Source organism: Rattus rattus, chromosome 4 (genome assembly GCF_011064425.1).
Source record: "Rattus rattus isolate New Zealand chromosome 4, Rrattus_CSIRO_v1, whole genome shotgun sequence".
Classification (NCBI taxonomy): Eukaryota; Metazoa; Chordata; class Mammalia; order Rodentia; family Muridae; genus Rattus; species Rattus rattus.
The window spans coordinates 139,033,095-139,056,911 of NC_046157.1; the positions used below are offsets into that span (position 1 = coordinate 139,033,095).

At 43.6% G+C, this 23,817-nt stretch overlaps 1 protein-coding gene across 2 annotated transcripts; it reads right to left on the minus strand.

The window, feature by feature from the left end:
• Positions 1-941: 941 nt before the first annotated feature.
• On the minus strand, positions 942-22,520 carry Idh1 (isocitrate dehydrogenase (NADP(+)) 1). 2 transcript variants are annotated; one of them, XM_032901245.1, is made up of 9 exons: positions 22,394-22,520; positions 18,592-18,729; positions 14,277-14,568; positions 10,644-10,749; positions 8,295-8,472; positions 7,310-7,461; positions 4,076-4,216; positions 3,325-3,487; positions 1,314-1,849 (listed from the first exon to the last, which is right to left on the minus strand). In XM_032901245.1, the coding sequence occupies exons 2-9, from the start codon at positions 18,711-18,713 to the stop codon at positions 1,759-1,761; spliced, it is 1,245 nt and encodes a 414-aa protein (XP_032757136.1). In that variant the 5' UTR covers positions 18,714-18,729; positions 22,394-22,520; the 3' UTR covers positions 1,314-1,758. The 2 variants fall into 2 exon arrangements, with proteins under 2 accessions (XP_032757137.1, XP_032757136.1); XM_032901246.1 differs by lacking the exon at positions 22,394-22,520 and having other exon boundaries at positions 942-1,849; positions 18,592-18,723.
• Positions 22,521-23,817: the final 1,297 nt, after the last annotated feature.

The window sequence follows — 23,817 nt, forward strand, 5'->3', positions numbered from 1 at the left end:
TGAGCGCACCTGCCAGTTGGCTCTTCAATGCTTTTCAATTAATGTGTTAGTTACACTTGCCTCCCAAGTAGTCGTCCTCCCTCACCAGTGTCTGCTCCTACCTCCAACATCCTTTATAAGAGCACTGATTTTAAAAACATGATCACGGCTTTCCCTTCTTAGAAATCTTCACTGTCTCCCTATTAACTTACAGGGTAATGCCTACATTCTTCAGTTTATGCAGTGTCTGCTGATAGTTTCTTAGCCCCTTAGGTCTGTCCTCTCTTACACTGGAAGCAGGATCTTGAAGCACTACTCTGTGCTTCCAGGGCAGATTCCTCTCTTACTGTTAATTTACGTACCCCACTCCCCAGCAAACACTTTTTGTTTATTTTGGTTTTTCTTTTTTTTTTTTTCCAGAGACAGGGTTTTTCTGTGTAGCCTTGGGCATCCTGGAACTCCCTCTGTAGACCAGGCTGGCTTGGAACTCAGAGATCCACCTGCCTCTGCCTCCCAAGCGCCAGGATTACAGGTGTGCACCACCACCACCACTGGTACTCAGTGGAGTTCTTAAGAGAAGAAATATTTTCAAATCAAATTCCTGAGGCTAGGATATCATCTAGTGTTTGTGACTGCGTTACTTTTCAACGTGACAGAGCCTAGAACCACCTGGGATATGGCCTCTGGGCATACATGCAAGGGATTCTCTGATCTCTGCTCAGTGCTATGGGAAGCACCATCTGGGTTTCTAGGCTGGGGTCCTGAACTGTGCACAAGGAGAAGCAGGCTGACCACTGGCATGCATCCATTGCTCTCTGCTCAGGACCAGCTGCTTCAAGCTCCTGTTACCCTGACTCCCAGCCACACTAATCTCCTTTAAAACCCTTTTACCAAGGTATTTTATTACAGCAACAGGAAAAGAAATGAACAACGCTTAATAAAAACACAGTAAACACTTCAAAGAAGAGTCGTTAGTACTTCATTTTAATGAAGATTAACAGTTTAGAAGGACTAGACCGGGATAGTGTTTAATATCAACTTCTGAAAAACAATCACATTTATATAAAAGAAATGTAGCAGGCCAGCAGAAATCCGAAAACGGTGCGGCTCCCATTATTGCACACGGGTGAAATGCTGTGCTGTCTGGGGGAGGATAATACTTGGGCTGGGCCACAGGAGAAATCAAAGAGCAGAAAGCTCCAGTCTGTATTTATTCTAGATTTGGAATTCTCCAGTGGTCTTAACGTATAATTAGTATATTGGACACATAAGTGCTCTTTACAAACATGGCTGCCATGCATTTCAGCTGCACACATTCTATTTGTTCCAGTCTCTTCCACACACAGTGCAACATTTGCACACAAAAGCTCCCTGTGTTCACACTCATGGACAGTAGGGGAGGTGAGCCTCTCCTTCACCCTTACGGGGAAACATAGTGTAGCGATTGTTCACCCTTGGAGCATTTCTGATTTTGGTCATTTACATTAGAGCAAAGAAAAAGTGACAGTTAATTGTGAACAGGTACTAACACAATTCCTAGACTGCTACTACACAGTAAAATACAATTAAAAAAACCTTCCCCACCACATTCATTAAGGTGGCAATAACTGTATGAAAAAGAAAATAGGCTGTAAACATATAGAAAAGTTCAACTTCGTCTTCTAAACAAATTACAAAATGATTCTTGTTTTTAACCTTGAGTGTTATTAAAACAAAAAGGAAATATGTAAACTGTGGACTTAGTTACCACAAAGATTTGCCCTAAGCCCAGGTTTGACCTTAAAGTTTGGCTTGAGCTAGTTTGGCCTTCAAGTTTTCTCCAAGTTTGTCCATAAACTCAAATGTATTCAAGTAGTCAGAACGCTGTACACTGGTGGGAGGAAAAAAAAAAAAAGAAGAAAAATTAGCTTTTTCTCTGATATGGTAGGAGGTAATTTAAAACAAATCACAGTAATGCTACCCACCTTCTAGAAGAAAACTCATTAATGTTAAGAAGCTACAACTCTACGGGCCATGGTCAAGGTTCCTGGGGCTGACTGCCCAGGGTAGCCTGCAGAAGGGCCTCATGTGCATACATTTACAGGAGACTACTAACTTTACGGCTTTGAACTACCAGGAGCTTTAGGTCCGGCTAATGCCAATGTAACTGAAACCATTTCATTTAAAGTCTGCTAATACAGGCGAAAGAGTAGATTACAAAACCACTATCCTGGTAAGAATGTTGCAAATGTAGCTTTGCTGGAGATCTAAGTTAAGAAACATGTAGTAAATGAGGCCACCTCTTTCCTGGGCTATAGCAACTGTAACAAATTTCTGCACGTATATTGGTATTAATTTGTATTTTAGTAGGATTTCACTTTTCCTTTTAATTTTTAAAATTTTATACATTTTAATTGAAATGTAATTATATCACTTTTCTCTGTCCCTTCCCTCCCTTCCGTCACTCTCAAGTCCCAGCTCTTTCCTGGCCCCTCCACTCTCTAATTGATAGTCTTCTCCCCATATTATACATTATATTATATATACTGTTACATACATATGTTTATGTATGCACAAATATGCAAATACAACCTGATGAGTCCATTTTTGTTGTTGTGTGTTTATGATTTCAGGGCTGATTTTATAATTTCTCTTTGAGAGAGGATTCTGATTAATAGCTGGTCTAGTTAGTACACTGGCTCCCAGATCTTCAAAAGAGAAAAAAAATCCTGGCACCACAGGGACACTGGTAAGTACTTCAGGAAGGGACTACACCATCTGAATCGCTTATACTTATACTTAGGCTGTTTACTCACTAGAAAGTTAAAGAAAACAAAAGGGTAGACTAATCTAGTCTCTAAATGCCCTTCAGTGTCAATTTCTTCTAAAGATTTATTTTTATTAGGCTATGTATGTATCTGTGCACATCAGTGTAGCGACCTAACCCTGGAGACCCAACTCACATTCTCTACAAGAGCAGTAAGTGCTCAAGCACTGAGCCATCATTCCTGCCTCCTCATTTTTTTTTTAAAAAAAATTAATTAGAACTCTTTCATTTGAATAGCTTCCCACTAGGTTAGAGCTCAACTCACAAATGAAATCTAGTTGTAGCCCAGTTCTGTGCACAGGAGTTTGATTGGCATGCCACTGTATCTATGCATTTTTTTTTATGATATATGACCACTTTCCTGCTACAGTGACAAATGTGAAAGTGTGTGGTTGTACAAAGATGATTTCACAGAGCTGAGTAGGCCATCTACCTGCTACCACACAATACACACAGTGTGTATTGACCCCAGAAAAGATGAACAACTCATTTCAGTGAGGGGCGATTTGACTAGAGAGCGCAGGGCATCTCACACTTACTTGGGTAAGCCTTTAATGCAAGCAGCCAAGTCCTTAGTCATAAAGCCAGCCTCGATGGTCTCAATGCAGACTTCTTCCAAAGCATTTGCAAAGAAGCTGAGCTCATTATTGTTGTCAAGCTTTGCTCTGTGGGCTAACCCTCGGGACCAGGCAAAAATGGAAGCTAAGAAAAGAAAACAAAGTCACTATTTCAAATCACTCCAGGTATAAGGATTTCTAATATTTCACTCTTTCCAGAGATGGGACAAGTTTCTGTTTTGGTGATGGGCATCATTAGGTGCTATGAGTTATGTATGAGTTTTAGAATGGTTGGAAATATTTTATCTAAAGTTCTGTTAAGAGAGATTTACGTATTTGGCATTAAGCGACACTTCATTGTTCCCAGGGTAAAGGAAAGTGTTTTTGAAAATGCTCCTCTCTGTAACATTTATTCTTCAACAAAATAGAAGATCGATCTTCTGCAGTTTAAAGGACATTAAAATGGCTCCTAATTATGGTATACACCCATAAACCCAGCACTTGGGAAGCAGAGACAGGAGGATTACTACGAGTTTAAGGCTAGCCTGTGTTACATATAAAAGCTCTAGGCTAGCCTAGGGTACATAGACTTTGTCTCCTTACCCTCCCTCCAAATAAAACAAAAGGATAATTTTGGTGATGATTTTGCAGGAGTCTCTGAGTAGCAAAGGTTCCTCTGAGACTGCCTGAAGAGTTCTCTGGCTGGAAACAAGTAAAGTAGATACCATCTTACCAATGGGGTTGGTGGACGTCTCCTGTCCTTTCTGGTACATGCGGTAGTGACGTGTGACAGTGCCATGGGCAGCCTCTGCTTCTACCGTCTTACCATCTGGACAAATCAGCACACTGGTCATCATGCCAAGGGAGCCATAACCTGTAAGTGAAGAGCACGAAGTGTTGGGTCCAGCTGCATGAACAGCACCGCACTAGAGATGCGAGTGACTTGATGGTGACAGGTTATGGTAAACAAAATAAACACAGGTGCACACAAAGCACCAGTAATGCTCTTCAGAAAGCAGGACCCCAGCTTCAAGTTTGAATCAAACCGTCTGAAGAGGTTACTATTCTCTCTGGAACATTTACTTTCCAGTTTACTTCTGTGGCTTCATGGTTCCCACGGTTCCTGCCTATAAAGTTCAGATAATGAAAGCGCTTACTTCCCTGAGTTGCTGTGGGATTAGAGGAATACACACGTAATCATGAAGATGTGGTTGCATACTTATAAACTTAGAACAGAACTTCCTATCATTGCTCTATGCAGAATGTCCCTTTGTTCTGGAGCATGGATGTGAGTTATCTGCTGCCCTCCTGTGGCTCACCCTTGCTGAGATGGGGTTGAAAAGGCAGATTAAAAGCAGGATGGGATGGGTGGATGTAGGAACAACTTGCTTCCCCCTTGTTCTCAATACTCTTGACAAATAACTATTTTCTGCAGTTCCCTACCCAAGGAACCTTACTGTCACTTTTAAGTCCATGCAACTGCCTTTTCTTTCATGCATTCTTTACTCGATTGCAAAGCACTTCCATTTTCCTTATGACCACCTAAGGAAGCTGATGATAAATTATATTATAAGCAGGTTTCTTTTCCTTTTCTTTTTTGTCTGACATCAAGAAGATTCTTTGATTTCACTTTTTGGTCACATTGATTTTTTTATTATTTATTTGGTATGCGTGTATGTGTGCACATGTGCATCCATGTATGTGTGGCGATTAAAGGACAACTTTTGAGAGTCACTTCTATTCTTCTATTGTGTGGATTTTGGGAACTGAACTCCAGTCACTATGCTTGGTGGCAGATGCCCTTGCCTGCTGAGTCATTTTACCAGCCCATGTTGTTTTGGTCATCTTAGACTTCAGTGAAATCAAACTTTCCCCTCCTTATTTTATTCATTTGTAAATGATTAAGACAAAACAAAATAGAACAAAACAAATACTTCATATGGAAGGTAAATGTCACCTAATTTTTTTATTGTCATATCTCAGGCTGAAAACGTAAAAAGAGAACCAAGATATTCTGGCAAGGAATAAATCGAGGAACTCCTAACTCCCAAGGATGGGATCCCCAAGAGCTCATTAACTGACAACAGGTCCTAAGCAGGCTCCTGAGGAACTGAGTGGCGCCTAACTGTACCGGTCTAAATCTACTCACGTTGATCTAACAGCAACTCCTTATGTTGAAATTGGTAAGCAGAGGGCAGGCGTTTAAAAAGTAAAGATGCCTCTGTGTGGGAGCAGTGGCTCTCTCCAGTACCGGTGAAGCCCCAAGGCTTCAGATACAGTGACTGGTGAGGGGCTTCATGTTTCACTGTGGGTCTGATCTATGCTCCACCCCACTCTGTGTCTTCCTGGCGCCTACCCAACATATCTACCATGACAGTAGTTGGTGCCCTTGTCAAGCTGAGAACATAAACAAAAGGCTGTGAGGACACAGCAGTTGTGCTTCTCCAGGAGAGGGAGGCCAGCTCTGCTGCCTTGCGATCTGATTGGCTCGCTGAGGTCATGTGACTCACAGGCTGTATGCAAGCGCAGTGCCGTGGCTGTAGGGACTTACTGCATGCACTTTAGTGGTTTTCTAGACATTTTCTTCCTGTGATGACAGGATACTTAACAACAACGGGTGTGGAGATTGAGCTCACGATACAATACATGCCTAGCCATACAAGGCCTTGGAATGGCTTTGTGTACCTTTCCCAGAACTCTGATGGCACCCGCCGGTTTTCTTTATCTACCACCGTGTTACTACAGAGGACTGTTCCACTCGGCATAAACGCACAAGGTTTTAGAGACAGAAAGTTGTGCAACCAATATATATGATACTAACGTTATCTTCTGTCGGGCTGGTCTACTGATTTTCAAACTGATTACAGATACTCAGCTTTCACAAGACCAAAAGCAGTGCCTCCTGCGGTAAAGTAAACATAACTGAAACTAAGGCAAACACTCAACCGTGGAGATTCAGGGTCATGGGCTTCCCTTGTGCAAACCTCAAACTGAAGGGTAATCTGGTGCAGAAGTCAGGGAATTTTATATGGCATAACCACACTGTTCTTAAAATTTCTATAAACAGCATTGGGCTTTGCACGCCTCCTTTGTGTTGGAAGCTAATCGCCAAGCATTTGTTTTATAGATCATTAGAACAGCCTTCAAGGTTGGCAGGAGGAGTACCTTTTGGAGACCCTGTCCTTGGTGCTGGGGTCCCTCACTTTATAACTTCTTGGTTTTCTCTCTATATTGTTTTGTTTGTTTGAGACGGGACTTTTCTTTATGTCCCTGGCTGTTCACAAACTCATTATGTAGACCATGCTGGCCTTGGATCTCAAAGAAATCCACCTGCCTCTGCCTCCTGGTTAAGGTGTGCACCATCACACCTGGCCTCAGGAGATACGAGGATAGGGAAATTGAGTGCTCCGATATGGCATTAGCTACTACCCACTGGGAGCTTTGAAACTTCAACTGGGGTAAAAGGCGGAGACGCGTTACCACTGGGGTAAAAGGCAGAGACGCGTTACCATTGGTAAGGCTGGAGCCAAGAATGCAAATCACTTAGGAACTTCCTGTGTGACTTTGGGTAAAGTCACTTTCCCAGGAGGATCGTGATTCGCTTATCTAGGCACCTAAGTGTGCCTCCAGGCGTCCTGTGGGGTTAACAGTTCATTTGGCAAGGATGAAGAAATTCCCTTGTATGGCTGGGCTGGAGAGATAGCTCACTGCTTAAGAGCTCTATCTGCTCTTCCCAAGGACTCCGGTTCAATTCCCAGCACCCAGATGGCAGCTCACAACTGTCTGTGGCTCCGGCTCCAGGGGACCTGGCACTGTCACAGTCGTACATGCAGGGAGAGCACTAACGCATACAGAAGTCTTTAAAAGGAAACTAAAGCCCCTTCTCACAACGGAGAACTTTGTGGAATAGACTCACTGCTAGCATGTGATTCCTTTACATGGTCCTCTGCCCATTTTTTAGATTTACCTTGGGCTACTGAGTCTGACTGCACATCACCATCATAGTTCTTACAGGCCCAGATGAAGCCTCCTTCTGATTTCATAGCCTGGGCCACCATGTCATCTATGAGCCTGTGTTCATACCAGATCTTCTGAGCTTCAAACTTGGACTTGTATTGCCTAAAACAAGCAAACAAAGAAGAGAAAATAAGAATAAAACAGAATTAGTTTTATCAGGAGTACCATTTACAACTCCCCCAAAGGACAGGAAACCTTATTTTTGGTAGATACAGCACAAACTTGGGACAGACAAGTGCTTAGACTCCTATCCTGAACCCTCAAAGTGGCTGTCTCTCAGAACACTATTCTATTCTCTCTTATGAATGAAGGTCTAAGAATTACATGAGAAAAACAGATTCTCCCACCTACTTCCTTACTTCCTACCATTTTCAATAATGATCAGATTCTGTAATTCAGTTTATTTTAAAAATAGAACAGTGCCCAGGCTTGGAGCAGATGGGCCCCAGGAAGAGGGATCTCCATGCTTCAGCATAGGTCTCATGAGACCGGGCCAGCCTCAAAGTCACAGCTCCCATCGGAACACTTGCCCTAACAGGGAGGCTAAAGCAACACAAACTTGTCTCACATGTGGCTGAAATGGGAACTGTTACATAAGGAAGACAAATAACATCTTAGAGCAGACCTTTCAATTCAAGCAAAGATTTTAAGAGAAATAAACTGGGACTGCTTCGGAAATGCACACTTTCAAAACATTGGTACTTTGCAACATAAACAGGCTACTTCATTCAAACACTGAATAACCAGGTCCCTACAAAAAAAAAAAAAAAAAAAAAAAAAAAACATGTGGCCCTTATTTAAGAAGACATTTACCTTCTAAGAGCACCTCAGAGTTCAGTCCTGCTAAATCTCATTGCCATTACCCAATGTAAGGGTTAATGATGTTCCTCACTCGGTTTGCCCCAGGGCTAGACCCTAATGCCCTCAATTCTTACTTGTCATAGATCTCCTGGAAGATGTCTTTGAAGCGTCCATCATACTTCTTCAGAATAGTGTTCTTGGTGCTTAGATACAAAGGCCAGCCCTTCGACAGAGCCATTTGGAAGGAACTGTGTGCAAAATCTTCAATTGACTTATCCTGGTTGTACATACCCATGGCAACACCACCACCTTCTGTGGAGAGGACATCACAAAGAACAAAGAGAAGAAATTTAAGGATGGTGGTATTTGTACCAAGGCTAAAACCATGTACAACACCCATGGACCAATTTCTCAGCAGCCACCATGGGCTCAGGACTGTGAACTTACAACTTGGACAGGTTACAGCACAGGCCCAGAGGGGAAGCATTTGTTCTAGATAAGGATGTTTTAATGTATTTTAGAAAGGCAACAGCAGTAAGAAAATCATATGGTCTTTAAGATCCCGAAGAGTGCAGGCAGAGGTATAACACGGGCTACACAGCAAGAGCCTGTCTCAAAAACAAAAACAACAAAAGATCCTGAAGATGTCAAAACATGGAATACTACCCCTAGGGACTAGAAGCATAATGAAGACTGGGCAAGGAAGTTGGAACTCTTCTTAACACACTTTAACAAGTTCCAACATGGAATTTATTTGTTTATTTTCATGTTTTTGAGACAGGGTCTCTCTGTGTAACACTGGCTGTCCTGGAACCTGCTCTGTAGACCAAGCTGGCCTCAAAGTCACAGAGATTCCCTCTGCCCCTGCCTCTGCCTCCTGAGTGCTGGGATTAAAGGCCTGCACCACTACTATGGACTGTACTTTATTTTTTAACTGTGTGCATATACGTCGTGTGTGTGTGTGTGTGTGTGTGTGTGTGTGTGTGTGTGAGTATGTGTGTGAGTGTGTGTGAGGGTGAGTGTATATGAGTGTGTGTCGTGTGTGTGTGTGGGTGAGTGTGTGTGTGTGTGTGTGTGTGTGTGTGTGTGTGTGTGTGTGTGTGTGTGTGTGTGTGTGTGTGTGTGAGTGTGTGTGTGTGTGTATGAGTGTGTGTGTGTGTGTGTGTGTGTGTGAGTGTGTGTGAGTGTGTGTGTGTGTGTGTGTGTGTGTGTGTGTGGTGTCTGTGTGCCACGGCACTCATGTGAGGCAGAAGTCAACCTCAGCCGTCGTCTTCTGTTGCCATAGGCAGGCTCTCCTTTGCTGCTCACTCCTGCACTCATCAGGTTAGCTAGTTTGTGAGTTTCCAAGTCTCTGCTTCCAAGGCCCTGTAGGGACGGGCACAGGGATTACCAACATTTGCTCTTCGGGCCTGGCTTTGTATGTGGGATCTGAGGATTTCAGCTCATGTTTGCACAGCAAGTACTCTGCCCAGGGAGTGATCTCTCCTCCGGTTCCCAACATGCATCTTAAACTTAGGTGTACATAATGAAAAAGATTTGCATTTTAACTACTGGGTAAAAATCTTCTAACTTCCTGGGGGATACTGAGCACACCTGTGATAACTGGGGTAAACAATTACGTTACATGTAATCACTGGCATTTCACAACTCTTATTGACTTCTGTTATTACTGAAAGTCAAACCTGAATCCATGCCAAGGCCCCAGGCTAACTTGGCTGAGAATGGAAAAAACACTAAACCCGTAGAACTAGAATCTATGAATCTATGAAGACGTAGAAGCTATGGAAACATTATCACTTAGAGGAGGCAAGGAATGCAAAAGCTAGGGAGGCTCTGGGTTTCCTGTTTGTATGAATGCTTAAAATTTTGGACATAGTTTAAGATAAATTTGTGTATGCGTGATGATATTCACATGTATGTTTGAGGAACTGCATGCGTACATGTCTGTGCATAAACAATGTGTGGGGATCAGGACAACCTCAGGTGTTGGTCTTTCATCTTGTTTAAGACCAGGTCTCCTGTTGCTAACCACTGTGTAGGCCAGGGCGGCCAGCCTGATATTAGGCATACAGTTGTGTTTAGCTTTATGTGGGTTCTGGGGATTCAAATAAAATCTGTGTGGCAAGTGTTCAAGTGCCCATAAAACCACCCGCCCAACCCTTTAGACTTTGATGTTCCTCAGAAATGTTGTAGATTCAGGTCGTTTTTTTACGTGGTCACATAACTAGGGCCTTTCCTTTGTTGTTGTTTTTTCATTTTTCGAGACAAAGTGTCTCTGTGTAGCCCTGGCTGTCCTAGAATTCACTCTGTAGACCAGGCTGGCCTCAAACTCACAGAGATCTGCCTGCCTCTGCCTCCCAAGTTCCAGGATAAAGGCGTATGTCACCACCACTTGGCCATAGCTCAGTTAAAAAGAAATTACGGTCACAAGGTTGCCTAAGGCATCTGTAAGGTGAAATGCAGCAGAGACAGACTGCACATACCTTCAAAGTCATGCACCAGGTATGTCACTTTCTGCGACCCGTCTTTTGGCGTGTAGGTTATCTCTACTTTTCCAGGCCCAGGAACAACGAAATCTGTTGCTCTGTACTGTGAAGAGGGGAACACGCATTAGGAAAAGTACCCCACCTGAAACCTTACGGGGGGCGGGGGAATAGATTATGGAGCCAAACTCCAGCAGTGTAACTTGGGGCTCTTTGGTTTTAAGAGCTAGGGTTGGGGGTGGTGGGGGCCTCTGTGAGGGAGATCTGCTCGTTAGTAATAGTGCATGTTGAAGATCAGCGCTTCTTCATCAGGTACAGACTGCAGCTTTGTGAGCATTGAGTCAGAGAGGACAGAGAATAACCCACAGCTCTGTCTCAGGTTGGTTTTTGTTGCTGCCATAAAATACTCCACGAAAGCAATTTAGGGAAGAAAGGGTTTCTTTTAGCGCAGTTCCAGGTGATGGTTGCCACACCATCACAGGGGGAAGTGACAGCTGCAGAAGCTGAGGGAGCTGGCCGTATCCCCGCCTCAGGCAGGAACAGAAAGCAAGGCTTGCATGCTCGCTTATGCTCAGCTTTCTTTCACCCAACCCAAGGCCCAGTTGGTGGGAAACGGTGCCACCGACGTTCAGGGAGGACCTTCCCTCTTAAATTAACTGGATTCAAAACAAAATTTCCTCAGACACACCAACAGGCCAACCTAAATCACAATTCCTTCTCAAAACTCCATTCTCAAGTGATTCTAGACTGTTACAATGACAATCAAAACGATCTGTCACAAGCATTTCCCTTTAGGGAACTTGTAGCTTTGTAAAGACAGACAGGTGAGAAGCGACTTGAAGAGGTTTTAAAACAGGGGTGGAGGGTGCTGGGTAGAATGAGACTACAGAGAAAGATGACCTTGGTTATGATCCAGAGGGAAAGTTAGAGAGGATGCCAGCACTAGTCCTGAGGATGGCAACAGAGCTTACCTCATGCCCTGATGCTAATTTAGAAGTCGAATGCCGAGCATATCTGATTCTGGCACCGGCTTTTCATGAAGGAACCAGGGAAGAACGCACCTGGTCAAGTGGCCTGGGATGTGACCTGCTGTTAAGTTTTCAGAGTTCAGTCTCCCTCTGTGGTGATCACTGTTACTAACACCAGACACATGTCCACAGAAAGCAGACATTCTGGAAGCAGCAATGGCAGACTGATGGCCCCAGGTTAAGGCAGTTCAAAGAATGGGTGCTTCCAAGATGGGCCTGAGACACTTTATAGTGAAGTCTCATGCCCCCATTACATGGGGCACCCACAAGTCCAGGCACTCACAAGCCATTGCAGTGTGGAACCTTTTTTAGTGCAGGGGCAGGTGCCAGCTACACCCGTGGCTTTACAGTGACCGTAATCACAGTGTGCAAAAGTTCAGTCAGGTAACAGAAAGACTAAACACTTCTGACACTGAAAGTGCTTTACTATGGTAATTAAGGCACTAATGTGCCCTAAAATACTTTGCACAGATCTATGGACATTAAACTGTGAGTCAACATGCTATTTCCAAAAAGAAAAAAAGAAAAGAAAATAGAACACATTCCTCAAGTGACTGAAACCACAGGAATTAAGCAGTAAACAGGACAGACAAAAAAATATCGAATAGGCAGTATGCTAATCAGGTTAATGATTAGGGAATCTGCTGTGACCCTGTCCCCGGAACACAGAGACATCTGCTGTGGCCACAGTTTTCAGGGATGAGTTCGGAGAAGCCTGTAGATTTTAGCAGAACAACTTCCTGTTTTGTTTAAGGTTCCTTTTGATATACACGCTATGTTCTATTAAAACCCGAGACTTTGTAATCTGTGCTGTTGGCAACTTTTCTGCTCAATGAGACTAACTGTAGGGGTGCAGAAATGAGTGACACTTGTTTTCCAAGCAGTACAGAATGCTTGCGCAAGGCTGATTGCAACTACTGGGTGACTTTCTCTTTATCCACAAAGTGATCAGTTTGATGTAATCCCTGGTAGTTCTTTATGTGTCTGTATAGTAGAATGGGTGGGTTTATTTTTTAAAAACAAAACAAAACACTGATCCTCACAAAATTCAATTTTAACTGCTTTATGACAGGACAACGATAAACAAACATTTAAAAAAGCAATGTAATAAAACCATCACCATTACTACCAACAGCAAAATCTCATGAAAGGATCCCACTACACAGACAGCATTGAAAACCGCTGATCTGAGCATATGTTCTTCCCAATGCAAAAATGGTACTATCATATGGTATAACTTAACAAAATGATATTTGGGAAAAATGTGTTGAGAGGGTATTTGAAAGTTTATCTGTTGTGGAGAAAGAGGAACACTCCTTCACTGTTGGTGGGATTGCAGACTGGTACAACCATTCTGGAAATCAGTCTGGAGGTTCCTCAGAAAATTGGACATTGAACTACCTGAGGACCCAGCTATACCCTCTCTTGGGCATATACCCAAAAGATGCCCCAACATATAAAAAGACACATGCTCCACTATGTTCATAGCAGCCTTATTTATAATAGCCAGAAGCTGGAAAGAACCCAGATGCCCTTCAACAGAGGAATGGATACAGAAAATGTGGTACATCTACACAATGGAATATTACTCAGCTATCAAAAAAACAATGACTTTATGAAATTCATAGGTAAATGGATGGAACTGGAAAATATCATCCTGAGTGAGGTAACCCAATCACAGAAAAACACACATGGTATGCATTCATTGATAAGTGGCTATTAGCCCAAATGCTTGAATTACCCTAGATGCACAGAACACATGAAACTCAAGAAAGATGACCAAAATGCGAATGATTCACTCCTTCTTTAAAAGGGGAACAAGAATACCCTTGGTAGGGAATAGGGAGGCAAAGTTTAGAACAGAGGCAGAAGGAACACCCATTCAGAGCCTGCCCCACATGTGACCCATACATATATAGCCACCAAACTAGATAAGATGGATGAAGCAAAGAAGTGCAGGCCGACAGGAACCGGATGTAGATCTGTCCTAAGAGACACATCCAGAATACAACAAATACATAGGCGAATGCCTATGAACTGAGAATGGGACCCCCGTTGAAGTAATCAGAGAAAGGACTGAAAGAGCTTGAAGGGGCTTGAGACCCCATATGAACAACAGTGCCAAGCAACCAGAGCTTCCAGGGACTAAGCCACTATCCAAAGACTATACATGGACTGACCCTGGACTCCAACCTCATAGGTAGTAAGCGCACCAGTGGAAGGGGAAGCCCTTGGTCCTGCCAAGGCTGAACCCCCAGTGAACTTGATTGTTGGGGGGGAGGGCGGCAAGGGGGGGAGGATGGGGAAGGGAACACACCTATAGAAGGGGAGGGGCAGAGGTTTGGGGGATGTTGGCCTGGAAACCGGGAAGGGGAATAACAATCGAAATGTAAATGAGAAATACCCAAGTTAATAAAGATGGAGAAAAAAAAAGTTTATCTGTATTTTTACCCTTTCCTGAACATATGTAAATATATAGTTTATGCATAATGTATGTTGGACCTCCTTAAGGGCATAGATACCCAAAGAATGAACATAGATACTGGAGCTACAGGTCTGTGAAAAATAAACATGAAAAATGAAATTATTCACTCAAATGACTTACTTGGTCCCCATAGGCGTGTCGGCCAATGATGATGGGTTTTACCCAGCCTGTCACTAGCCGGGGGATATTTTTGCAGATAATAGCTTCCCTGAAGACAGTGCCGCCCAGAATGTTCCGGATGGTACCGTTGGGTGATTTCCACATTTGTTTCAACTTGAACTCCTCAACCCTCTTCTCATCGGGGGTGATGGTAGCACACTTGACGCCGACGTTGTATTTCTTTATAGCCTCCGCAGCATCCTTGGTGACCTGGTCATTGGTGGCATCCCGATTCTCTATGCCTAAGTCATAGCTTGGAGAGGGAGAGATGTCAGGGCAACTGTGCAGACAAACGGACAGGCTGCGACCTGCACTCGGAGCTTGCTGGGCCAAAGTGAAGACCCTGAACACATCTAAGTATGTCATGTTTTAGCATCAAACAAAAGATGGGTGTGTAATCTGCAAAAAAAGGCTGCACCCTGCCTCCCCCAGGTTCGGGGGACAATGGCTGTCAGAAAACTAAGCTGAAGCCAATGCAGTCTGCTAAATTGCCTCCTGTTTTTCACCATTAGAAGGCAACAGCTTAGAGGCAACCCTTCCACCTGGCTTCCATCCACACAACTAGCAAACAAATTAAAGCCAAGTCCAACCTTATTCTCCCATTGTTAGTTTTAAACTTTATAAGTGAAGAGGCGGTGAGGTGAAAGGACTAAAGGGTTGTTCTGTGTGTACTAAAGTGCTGGGAAGGTTACCTCTTGGCAATCAGTGCCAAAAGAGCTGAAAACTCTTTTGTTAAAGCCAGTTAGTCATGCGGTGAACCTTCCCCTACTTCTGGGTAAGTTTCTTTGTTCAGGAAACAAGCCTGTAGTTTACTGGATAAGCAATGGAATCTACCAACCATCTTGTGTATACCGTATTCAGCACCAGCTCCCGTAGTGCAGACTATTGACAGAGGAATGAATGCTGGCGTCCATGGAGCAGAGAAAATAACCATAAAGCTTAAGTATGTAATAGTTTATTAAAAGTAATACAAGCTGGGAGGTGTTGGCGCACGCCTTTAATCTCAGTTCTTGGGAGGCAGAGGCAGGGGAAATCTCTGAGCTTGAGGAGCTACAGAGCAAGTTCCAGGGCAGCCAGGGCTAAACACGCATGCATATATGCACGCACGCGCACACACACCCCCGTTTTGAAAAAGCCAGAAAAAAAACCCCAAAATAAAACACAAAAAAACAAAACAAACCAGACACCACCTTCTTTCTCAAAAAAACTAAACAAAATCACGAAGCGATTTATTTTGTTTTCCATGGCCTAACAGAAGTCTCAGGTCTCCAAACCAGCTAATAAGTAACTTGACTTTCTCTTTTTGGGGTTTGCATCTTCCTTTCCCGACCTAACCCAACTGCTGCTGTAAATACGACGAGAGTCCAAACAAAAATACTTTCTGCTTTGGCTTTAGAGAATTCATATACACGGAACAGAGCCATACACTCATCACTTGTGCCTAGGAAATGCTGAATAATCACAACTCCACAGGAAATGTGGACAACGTTGTCCATGTTATAGGAGCCCTTTCTCAGGAGAATCCATCTGCAAATGGAGAGGATTTTTTTCCTGCCTTGTTTTAATATTTCCAGGAGAAAGGAAAGAAATGGCCTAGATGACTGTGCATCGTCTTTAAAAACACCCCCCCCCCAAAAGACAACAACAACAAGAAAAGTCTACTCCACACCCCTTCCTTACCAGGTGATCATGTAACTGGAGAACTATTTAAAAATCCACCTGAGCCTTTCATAGCCTACAGCCATGTACTCTTGTCTTTGTAGGCTAGTCTAGGCCAGCTTGGAACTCAGAGCAACCCTTTTGCCTTTGCCTTCTAGGAGCTGGGATTACTGGCAGAGCCCGGAGGACTCTCTTTTAACGTGCCTAATGCAGGCCTGGGAGAGATCAGTCACTAAAGTGCTTGTCTTGCAAGCATGAGGACCTGAGTTCAATCCCACCGGAGTTCTGAACCTGCCTTCAAAGACAGAAAAGGCTGGTCATAAAAACCCACCAGATAGGATTATACATTTATAATCTCAGAGTAAGGAGGATTCTGGATCCTAGGGCTTGCTGGCCGGTCAGCTCAGTTTACTTGGTGAGTTCCAAGCCAGTGAAAGGGCTGCCTCAAAACAAACAAACAAACAAATAAACAAACAAAACCCCAAGGTTGTCCTCTGGGCTATATGTACAGCCATGTGCATCATATACACACATGTGAGCTTGTGCGCGTGCGCGCGCGCACACACACACACACACACACACACACACACACACACACACACAGAGCGAGTTACATAAGAAAATGTAAGAATTTTGCTTCCAGATAAGCATCTCTAAGCATTTAGCTAGAGCATGGCCTCTAGGTCAGCTTGGTCTGTCTATATAGTAAGGTCCAAGTTAATCAGGGCTACATGGTGAGGCCCTGTCTCAAAAACAACAAAACAAAACAATAACCAAACCAAAACCAAAAAGAAGGTCTGAGGAGATGGCTCAGTTGTTAAGAGCACTTGCGGCTTTTGCAGAGGACCTGGGTTGGTTTGGTGCCAGCCCCCATGTGCTGATTCACAACTATCTATAACTCCATTTCAGGCAATCTGATGCCCTTTTCCTGCTTCTCCAGGAACCAGGTATATGCGCGCGCACGCGCGTACACACACACACACACACACACACACACACACACACACACACAGTCTAACCTAAAATTAAAAACTCTGAAAACAATCCCTGTCTCCATGCTGTGTGTGTGTGTGTGTGTGTGTGTGTGTGTGTGTGGCGGGGTGGGGGATGGGGGGCGCTTGAGGTGGGTGTAGGTTCACTTATCACCATGCTCACCATGCGAAGTTCTGGATGGGAAGTTCCTAAAATGTTCTCTCATTCTCGTTCTCTCCCTCTCCCCCATCCTCTCGTTTCTTAAGCAATTACGATATTGGTCTTATTTTGGTTGTAATATAGACAGTACCAGCAGCTTAGATTTACATAATCAAAAGGTTGCTAGTGATATAATATGAACTAAATATCTGTACCCAACTAAGCAACAGGATGTGTACAGAGTGATTCTGGGTCAAGGCAAAGGCAGACATCAATAGTTTGCTTAAATATATTGCTCAATAGTATACCATGCCAGCCTTTGACTGCTTTACCCTTTAAAAAAAAAGTCTCTATGTAGTTCAAATGTGCAGAAAAAGCAAGAAGCAAGCTTATGAAAAACACCAGGAGCAGGCAGGCCAGTAGGTGGTGAAACACACCTTTTATACCAGCACTTTGAGGCAGAGGCAGGTGGATCTCTGAGTTCCAGACCAGCCTGGCTTACAGAGCAAGTTCCAGGATAGGCAGGGTTACAAAAAACAAAAACAACAAACAACAAAACAAAAAGAAAAAAAGGGAAAAATAACAGGAAAAAAGGAGAAAATAAATAACATTCTTCCTACTCTGCCCCTGAACACAGCAAACAGGGCGAAGGCACAGGAGCTGCTTCTGGAGGGTGGGTTCCCTGGTGACAAGGACAGAAGATGCAGGAGGAGAAGTGAAGCCCCACCCACTGACAGTAGATGAGCAGAAGAGCCAATTGGGAAGGACAAAGATGAACTCTCTGCATTTAGTTTCTTCTCGTCCTCTATTTTTTTTTCCTTCTACAAGAAATATACAGACTGCTCTAGACTGCTGGTTTATTGAGACATTCACAGGGAAAGCAGGGTGAGGCATGCCTCAAAAACTGCCATGTTTCTTTTATAGGGCTTAACTTTGAAATAATGGCAATCCCACTTTTTCTAACAATATGAAGAAACAGAAGATTCCCTGAGGGCCGAGGAGCAATGGCTCCTAAGCCTGATGACCTGAAGTTGATAGTTTGATCCTTGGAGCTCACATGTTAGAAGCAGGGAATCCACTTCCATCAGTTGGTTGCCCTGACCTCCACAGGGATGCTGTGGAACATGTGCACATACATACACACAAATTCAAAAAATAGGTCCATCTGTATATATTTAAGATAAAAAAATGAGCTTTGGCTAAGAATTGTGGCATATGACTGTTGGCCTAGCATTTGGGAAGCTGAGGCAGGAGGACTGTTGTGAGTTCAAGGCCAATCTGGGCTATGTAGCAAGTCTCTATGTCTCAAAGAAAACCCAAAAACCCAACCCAAACAACAACAACAAACTTAAACATTTAATCGCAAAAGGTTTTATAACCTTTTCATCACAAGAGGTATTATATATGTAACAAAAAATGTCAGGTGCAATGTGAAATAACAATTGTTTCTGAGTTTGCTAGCTACAGAGAAGAGCAAGTCGTTTACCTATGCAGATCCAGTTCCACGTAGGGAAGAATGAGTTTTTCTTTAATCAATTCCCAGATGATCCGCGTCATTTCGTCTCCTTGCATCTCCACCACAGAACCGCCATGGATTTTTCTGGACATTTTTACTTCAATAACCTAATTAAAAAAAAAAAGATATGCACCTTTTCATGTTATAAAGTAGAAATGAAGTATCAATGAATTACTGACTATTAAAAAAGCACAATTATATAGATAGTCACAATCACATTTACCAACACAACTGAGACTTCTCTGTGCAAGACACAGCTACAATGGTTTACATGTGGCTTCTGAATCAGGGTTATAAGATGACTCTGTAAGAAATTATTTTCCCACTTGAGAGACGAATAGCCTTGCCAAGGACATCTGGCTAAAATGTAGGGGAACCTGACCCTGAAACACAACCCTAATAATGCAATCATTATTCTCAACCATTACAAAAGCAGATCTGTTATCATAGAGATGACTCAATGTGGGGCTATATTACTAAAGTGATTTCTTCTCAGATAAAGAAATCAGGATACAGAAAGGCCCCTGCCTAGTGCACAGGCTTATCCAAGTTATGTTTCTTGGTATCTCAAGTCCTGCTCTGTTCCCTTGGCTTCTCAGGGGCAAGAGCAGCTGTTTGTATGATCGACACTACATTGTTCTAGGAAGGTCGTCACTTTAAAAAGCATTTATTTGCCAGGCAGTGATGTCACATGCTAGGCAGGTGGATCTGAGTTTGAGACCAACCTGGTCTACAGAGCAAGTTCCAGGACAACCAGAGCTACACAGAGAAAGCCTGTCTCAAAACAAACCAAAAGTATTAATTTATCTGATTCCAATAAAGGGCAAAGGTGACTGCTTGGAAAAGGAGAAACTTCAAGGCTTTAAAGAATAGCATTGTTGCTATTGTTGCTCAGGAGGCAAAGGGTCCCTGAACCTCTGAGAGGTCCCTTACAGGGCACTGTTGTGTAAACAAACCATTTCCTCTGTGATTGAAACATTCTATCTCACACCAAGCTCTTGAAGCAGGCAGGTGAATAACTCAAAATACCTGAGACTGAGCAGACGCTAGGCCCTACCCTCATGGAGTGAACAATAAAAGCCCAGATTGCCAGACTAGGGAAGCCAGGCTTTGAAGAAGACAAGTGAGACCAGACCCAGACCAGCCACCTGGAAAGGACAGTTTCCATTCTGTGGAGCTGTCTGCAGGCTGCGCAGTGAGCTCCAGGTTCCCAACTTGGGTGAGTTCTTGCCCAAGCTGAGGTGAGGTGATGCAGAAACATTTTTGCTCCTTACCCATATTCCTGTAAGTAACCCCAACAGAACTCACGGGTTTGGTCATGTCTCTACCTCATCCTGTCATAGGATCTCTGTACGGGCTGCGTGTGTTGAATTTCCCTAGTGCCCTGTTCTGTCACACAGTGGACACTGTAACAGTAACTTTCCAGAAATGCACTGGAAGATTTATCGGGGTTATAACTGAGGACCAGAAAAGTTGGGAAACTTTAAAGCAATTAGATTACCACCTAAAGCTGTTTTGAAAAGTATACCTAAACTAATTTGATCCTTAAAAAAAGGGGGGGGGGATAATGATTATTAGACAGTAGGTCTCAGCTCCTCTCTAGAAGCCAGGAATATTTTCCCAACTCCCAAGTCTCATTTTTACTTCTGAGATTTGCATTTCTAGAATCCTATTTCTAGTTTGAAGTGAGACCCCGAGTCCATTACCAAAAGGTTTCTGGAACTCACTGAAAAGAAATCAACAAACTGGTATGGGTGAACCAATACCACCCATGGGATAACGACTTAAAGATTAACTTGCAGTAGATCATAAAGTTCATAATTAATTCCATTTTCACCATGACCATATGCTAAAGGCAAATAGGAGACAGCACACTTATCTCGGTTTTGATAATGCACTTTCATGGTCATGTTCTTACACAGCATTACGCAATAGTTATGACTAGGCTATTTTTCTGTGATGGCAAATACAGCTAATAAAAGATCACAATGCCTGGAATGTCTGCAACTTTTGTTTTGGTTCCTTATTTTCTTCTTGGTGAATATAATCTCTGCTTTAATCTTTCTATATCTCAGAATGCACTAATGAATGACACAAGGTTTCCTTTCTTGTCTTTATCTATTGACTTTTTGGCACCTGTTAATTAAAGAGGTAAAGCTATATCGTGTCTACTGTTCTTCTGGACTTGATTTCCATGGGATGTGTGGGCTTGAGGTACCCCTAGATTCCCTGACTTCTGGGGTCTCACATGTTCTGATTCCACCCAACCCCAACTTTGAAGGGAAGTGTGATCCAAGCCCAACAGCTACCTGCTTATTTACATAGTGTGAAGGCAGCCAGCTTCCAATCTGACAGTCTCTGTAGTTCCAGAAAACAAACACAATAAACTAGTTAAGCAATAGGAACCTTTGCCATACTTAATTTTACTTCCATAAATCTCAAGTTTCTATCTTGAGCCAATCTTTTTTTTTTCCAGCCAAGTTCAAGTTGCAAAACATGTGGGGACTCTAAGGAAGTAGTTGCAGTATATTGTTGGAAAATTCCTGCTTCCCTCTTCTACACCTGCACTAACACCCAATTAACTGTACAGTGTGGCCACATTAAGGAAATCAGATTAGAGGGCAATATTGCTAATTCTCATCTTGATGGTAAATCGACTTCCAACCATAACAAGGCCTCTCAATTTTGATGACTTAAAGAACGGTTGTTTCAATTTATCTCCTGAAACAAAGCAAAATCGGGAACAGAGAGTCTTAACATACAAATACTCATGCCAGGAGGATTTATTTGGATTTAATACCAGCCTGATAGCCCAGTTTATCTGGTTTAAAGTACAGTGCTAATGTATCCGGAGGGGCAAAGGGCAGTTTATTTGCACAGGAGCCTTCCAAATAAAGATCACGGGAGTACAAATATCGGTGTGCGTACAGGCTCACCACAGGAAGGTGAGTCCTAGGGTGAGCACCCGGCTTTTTGGCTTCTTGCGGGTCTCTGGTTTGCTCGACCTCGGGTGACACTGAGACAGGAGATATCTTTGTGGGCGTTGTGCAAGCTCTGCTAATGAAGCTGACTTGGTTCCTCCTTCCAGATCCCCACGCCAGCCCCTCCTTTCAGCGTACAAGACCTTAAATACGAGGTCCACCGAGATGGCCGCAGAACTCCTCTGGAATCGAATACCCAGGGCGCCCCCAGGTGGCTAAGTAAACACTCTAATGAAGCTTCAGCTGGAGGCCCGCCTACCTTCACCCCCTCCCTCACTTATACTCTTATTAGCACTTGCCAACCTTAAGGCAGGTCCCACCCCTGAACCTTGATTGGGGTACACGCCTAAATTCCTGGCTTACACCCTTTCTGCAACCAGCTTTCCTGCCTATTCCTTTTACACCCAACACTCAAAGAGTTCTCTGTGTCCACCCCAAAGCTGAATTCTCCGCGGGTGCAGATCTGCCTCGCCACTTGTCACTACTTGCAACGTCCTCGCCTACCAAATCATACGATCCCACCCTCGGGAGCGCCCTTCTCTACAGAAAGGCAAGCAACATTCTGCTACTCCCATTTCCCTTCCCTAAGCCCAAACTCTGGAAGTGTCTCTGGGTGTACTAGGGCCTTGCCACTGAGTTCATCTCTGCACAGCCAAGACCTGGATTTTCTTTCTTTTCTCTCACTCCAGCCTTCTATGAATAGTTTAATAGTAAGGGGCGGCGGCTGCCTCTCTGAGCCCTGGGAGGGGAAGAAGCGCCAGCTTGCAGCCGGAGGCGCCCCAGCTACTCACCGGCTCACACCCGCGCGTACACAAGCTGTTCTAACCCGGCCCCAGTCAGATCAGCATCCGCAACAACCTTCGCTCCGACGCCCGGGGGCAGGGTCAAGGCTTTTTAACTCTTCCCGGCTTTGTCTCCTCCCAGGCCCCACCCCCTCAGCCCACCTCCCGTAGCTCCGCCCCCTCCACGACGCCATTCGTCGCCGCGGACTTTGTGGGGTGGGCGGAGCCATAGATGGAGATTAAGTCTGGGATGCAGCCTTCGGGTGTTCCCGGTGGGGGTGGAACTGCCACGCTGCCCGGGTTCCTCGGGAACACCCTTCAGTTAAGGAGCGAGAATGCCACCTACTGGTAGGCTACTGGACGCGTGGAGGCCGAGTGTTCTGTGTAACCATCTAGGAATCCCAGCGTCGAGTATCCAAAAGAGGGAAAGCTACCTAGACCGGATCCCTTCCTGGCGTCTACAGGGTGCCTCTTAGGGCTATACTGCCCTTTGAAGAATGTGGATTTTTTTTTTTTTAAAGGCATGTGAGGACTATAGATTCTGCTAGAATGCAAAGAGCGCTGTTTCCCTCAAAATCAAGAACAAACAATACCGTACACAAAAATATATGAGTAAAACCGTTCATATTCTCATGCTGAAACTCTTATAGAGCTTCGCCATTTCATCACAATAATTCCCTCCACTATCAATGATCAGTATTCCCAACTGTTACTATTTATAAATAAACCCCACTCACTATTTGCCAGGGAAGACAATAAAGTTTATTTTCTAGGTTGCGATGAAGCTGCCCTAGATACACGATACAGGATCTTAGAATCTGAATGGGTTAAAAATATTGCAATGTTTCCAGAGATTTTACTGTCTGTATTCATTAGTCTTGAAAAGGAGAATATTATGATTTGTAGAACAATAGATCATCCTTGATTGCTCAAGGTTCAACGCTCCATAATTCGCTTTTAAAACATCCATGATCGGGTTGTAAAGTTATGAATACACGGCAGTGAGTAAGATTCATTTTGGACGCTAGAGGGCGCTAGGTGGAAAAGGAATCGCCTACACAGTGTCGGTTGTTACGTTGATTAACTGATTATTAGCAGCGGCCTCCGTTTATTCCTATGAAGTGGCTAGAGAGTGTGTGTGAGGTTATACTTTCACCTCTTATCTCACTTTAAATCACGCGAGATTGTAAGCGTTACTTCCTGCCACATCAGCCTCATACTGTTTATATTACTAAAAGTAAGTATTCATATCCATTCCTGTTCCAGAAAGCATTTTAGAATACATTCAAGAAATGCAGACTGTAACACAATAAGAAGTATTGACTATAGATGATGGAAAAAGTAAGAACGCATAGGATACCATACAGAGCCAAGGTGGATTTAAATATAAACATCTTTAACCTAGTTCTAAATATGGGCTAGGCATGGACTGA

What these genes read in the sequence shown, in the direction of transcription:
- Idh1 (XM_032901246.1), bottom strand. Translation starts at nt 18,713, where the DNA reads ATGTCCAGAAAAATCCATGGCGGTTCTGTGGTGGAGATGCAAGGAGAC. An exon ending in GACACGCCTATGGGGACCAA is followed by an intron (nt 10,750 to 14,276) that starts GTAAGTCATTTG and finishes CCCTCTTCACAG; the next exon opens with TACAGAGCAACAGATTTCGT. An exon ending in TTCCAGGAGATCTATGACAA is followed by an intron (nt 7,462 to 8,294) that starts GTAAGAATTGAG and finishes TGCTTGTTTTAG; the next exon opens with GCAATACAAGTCCAAGTTTG.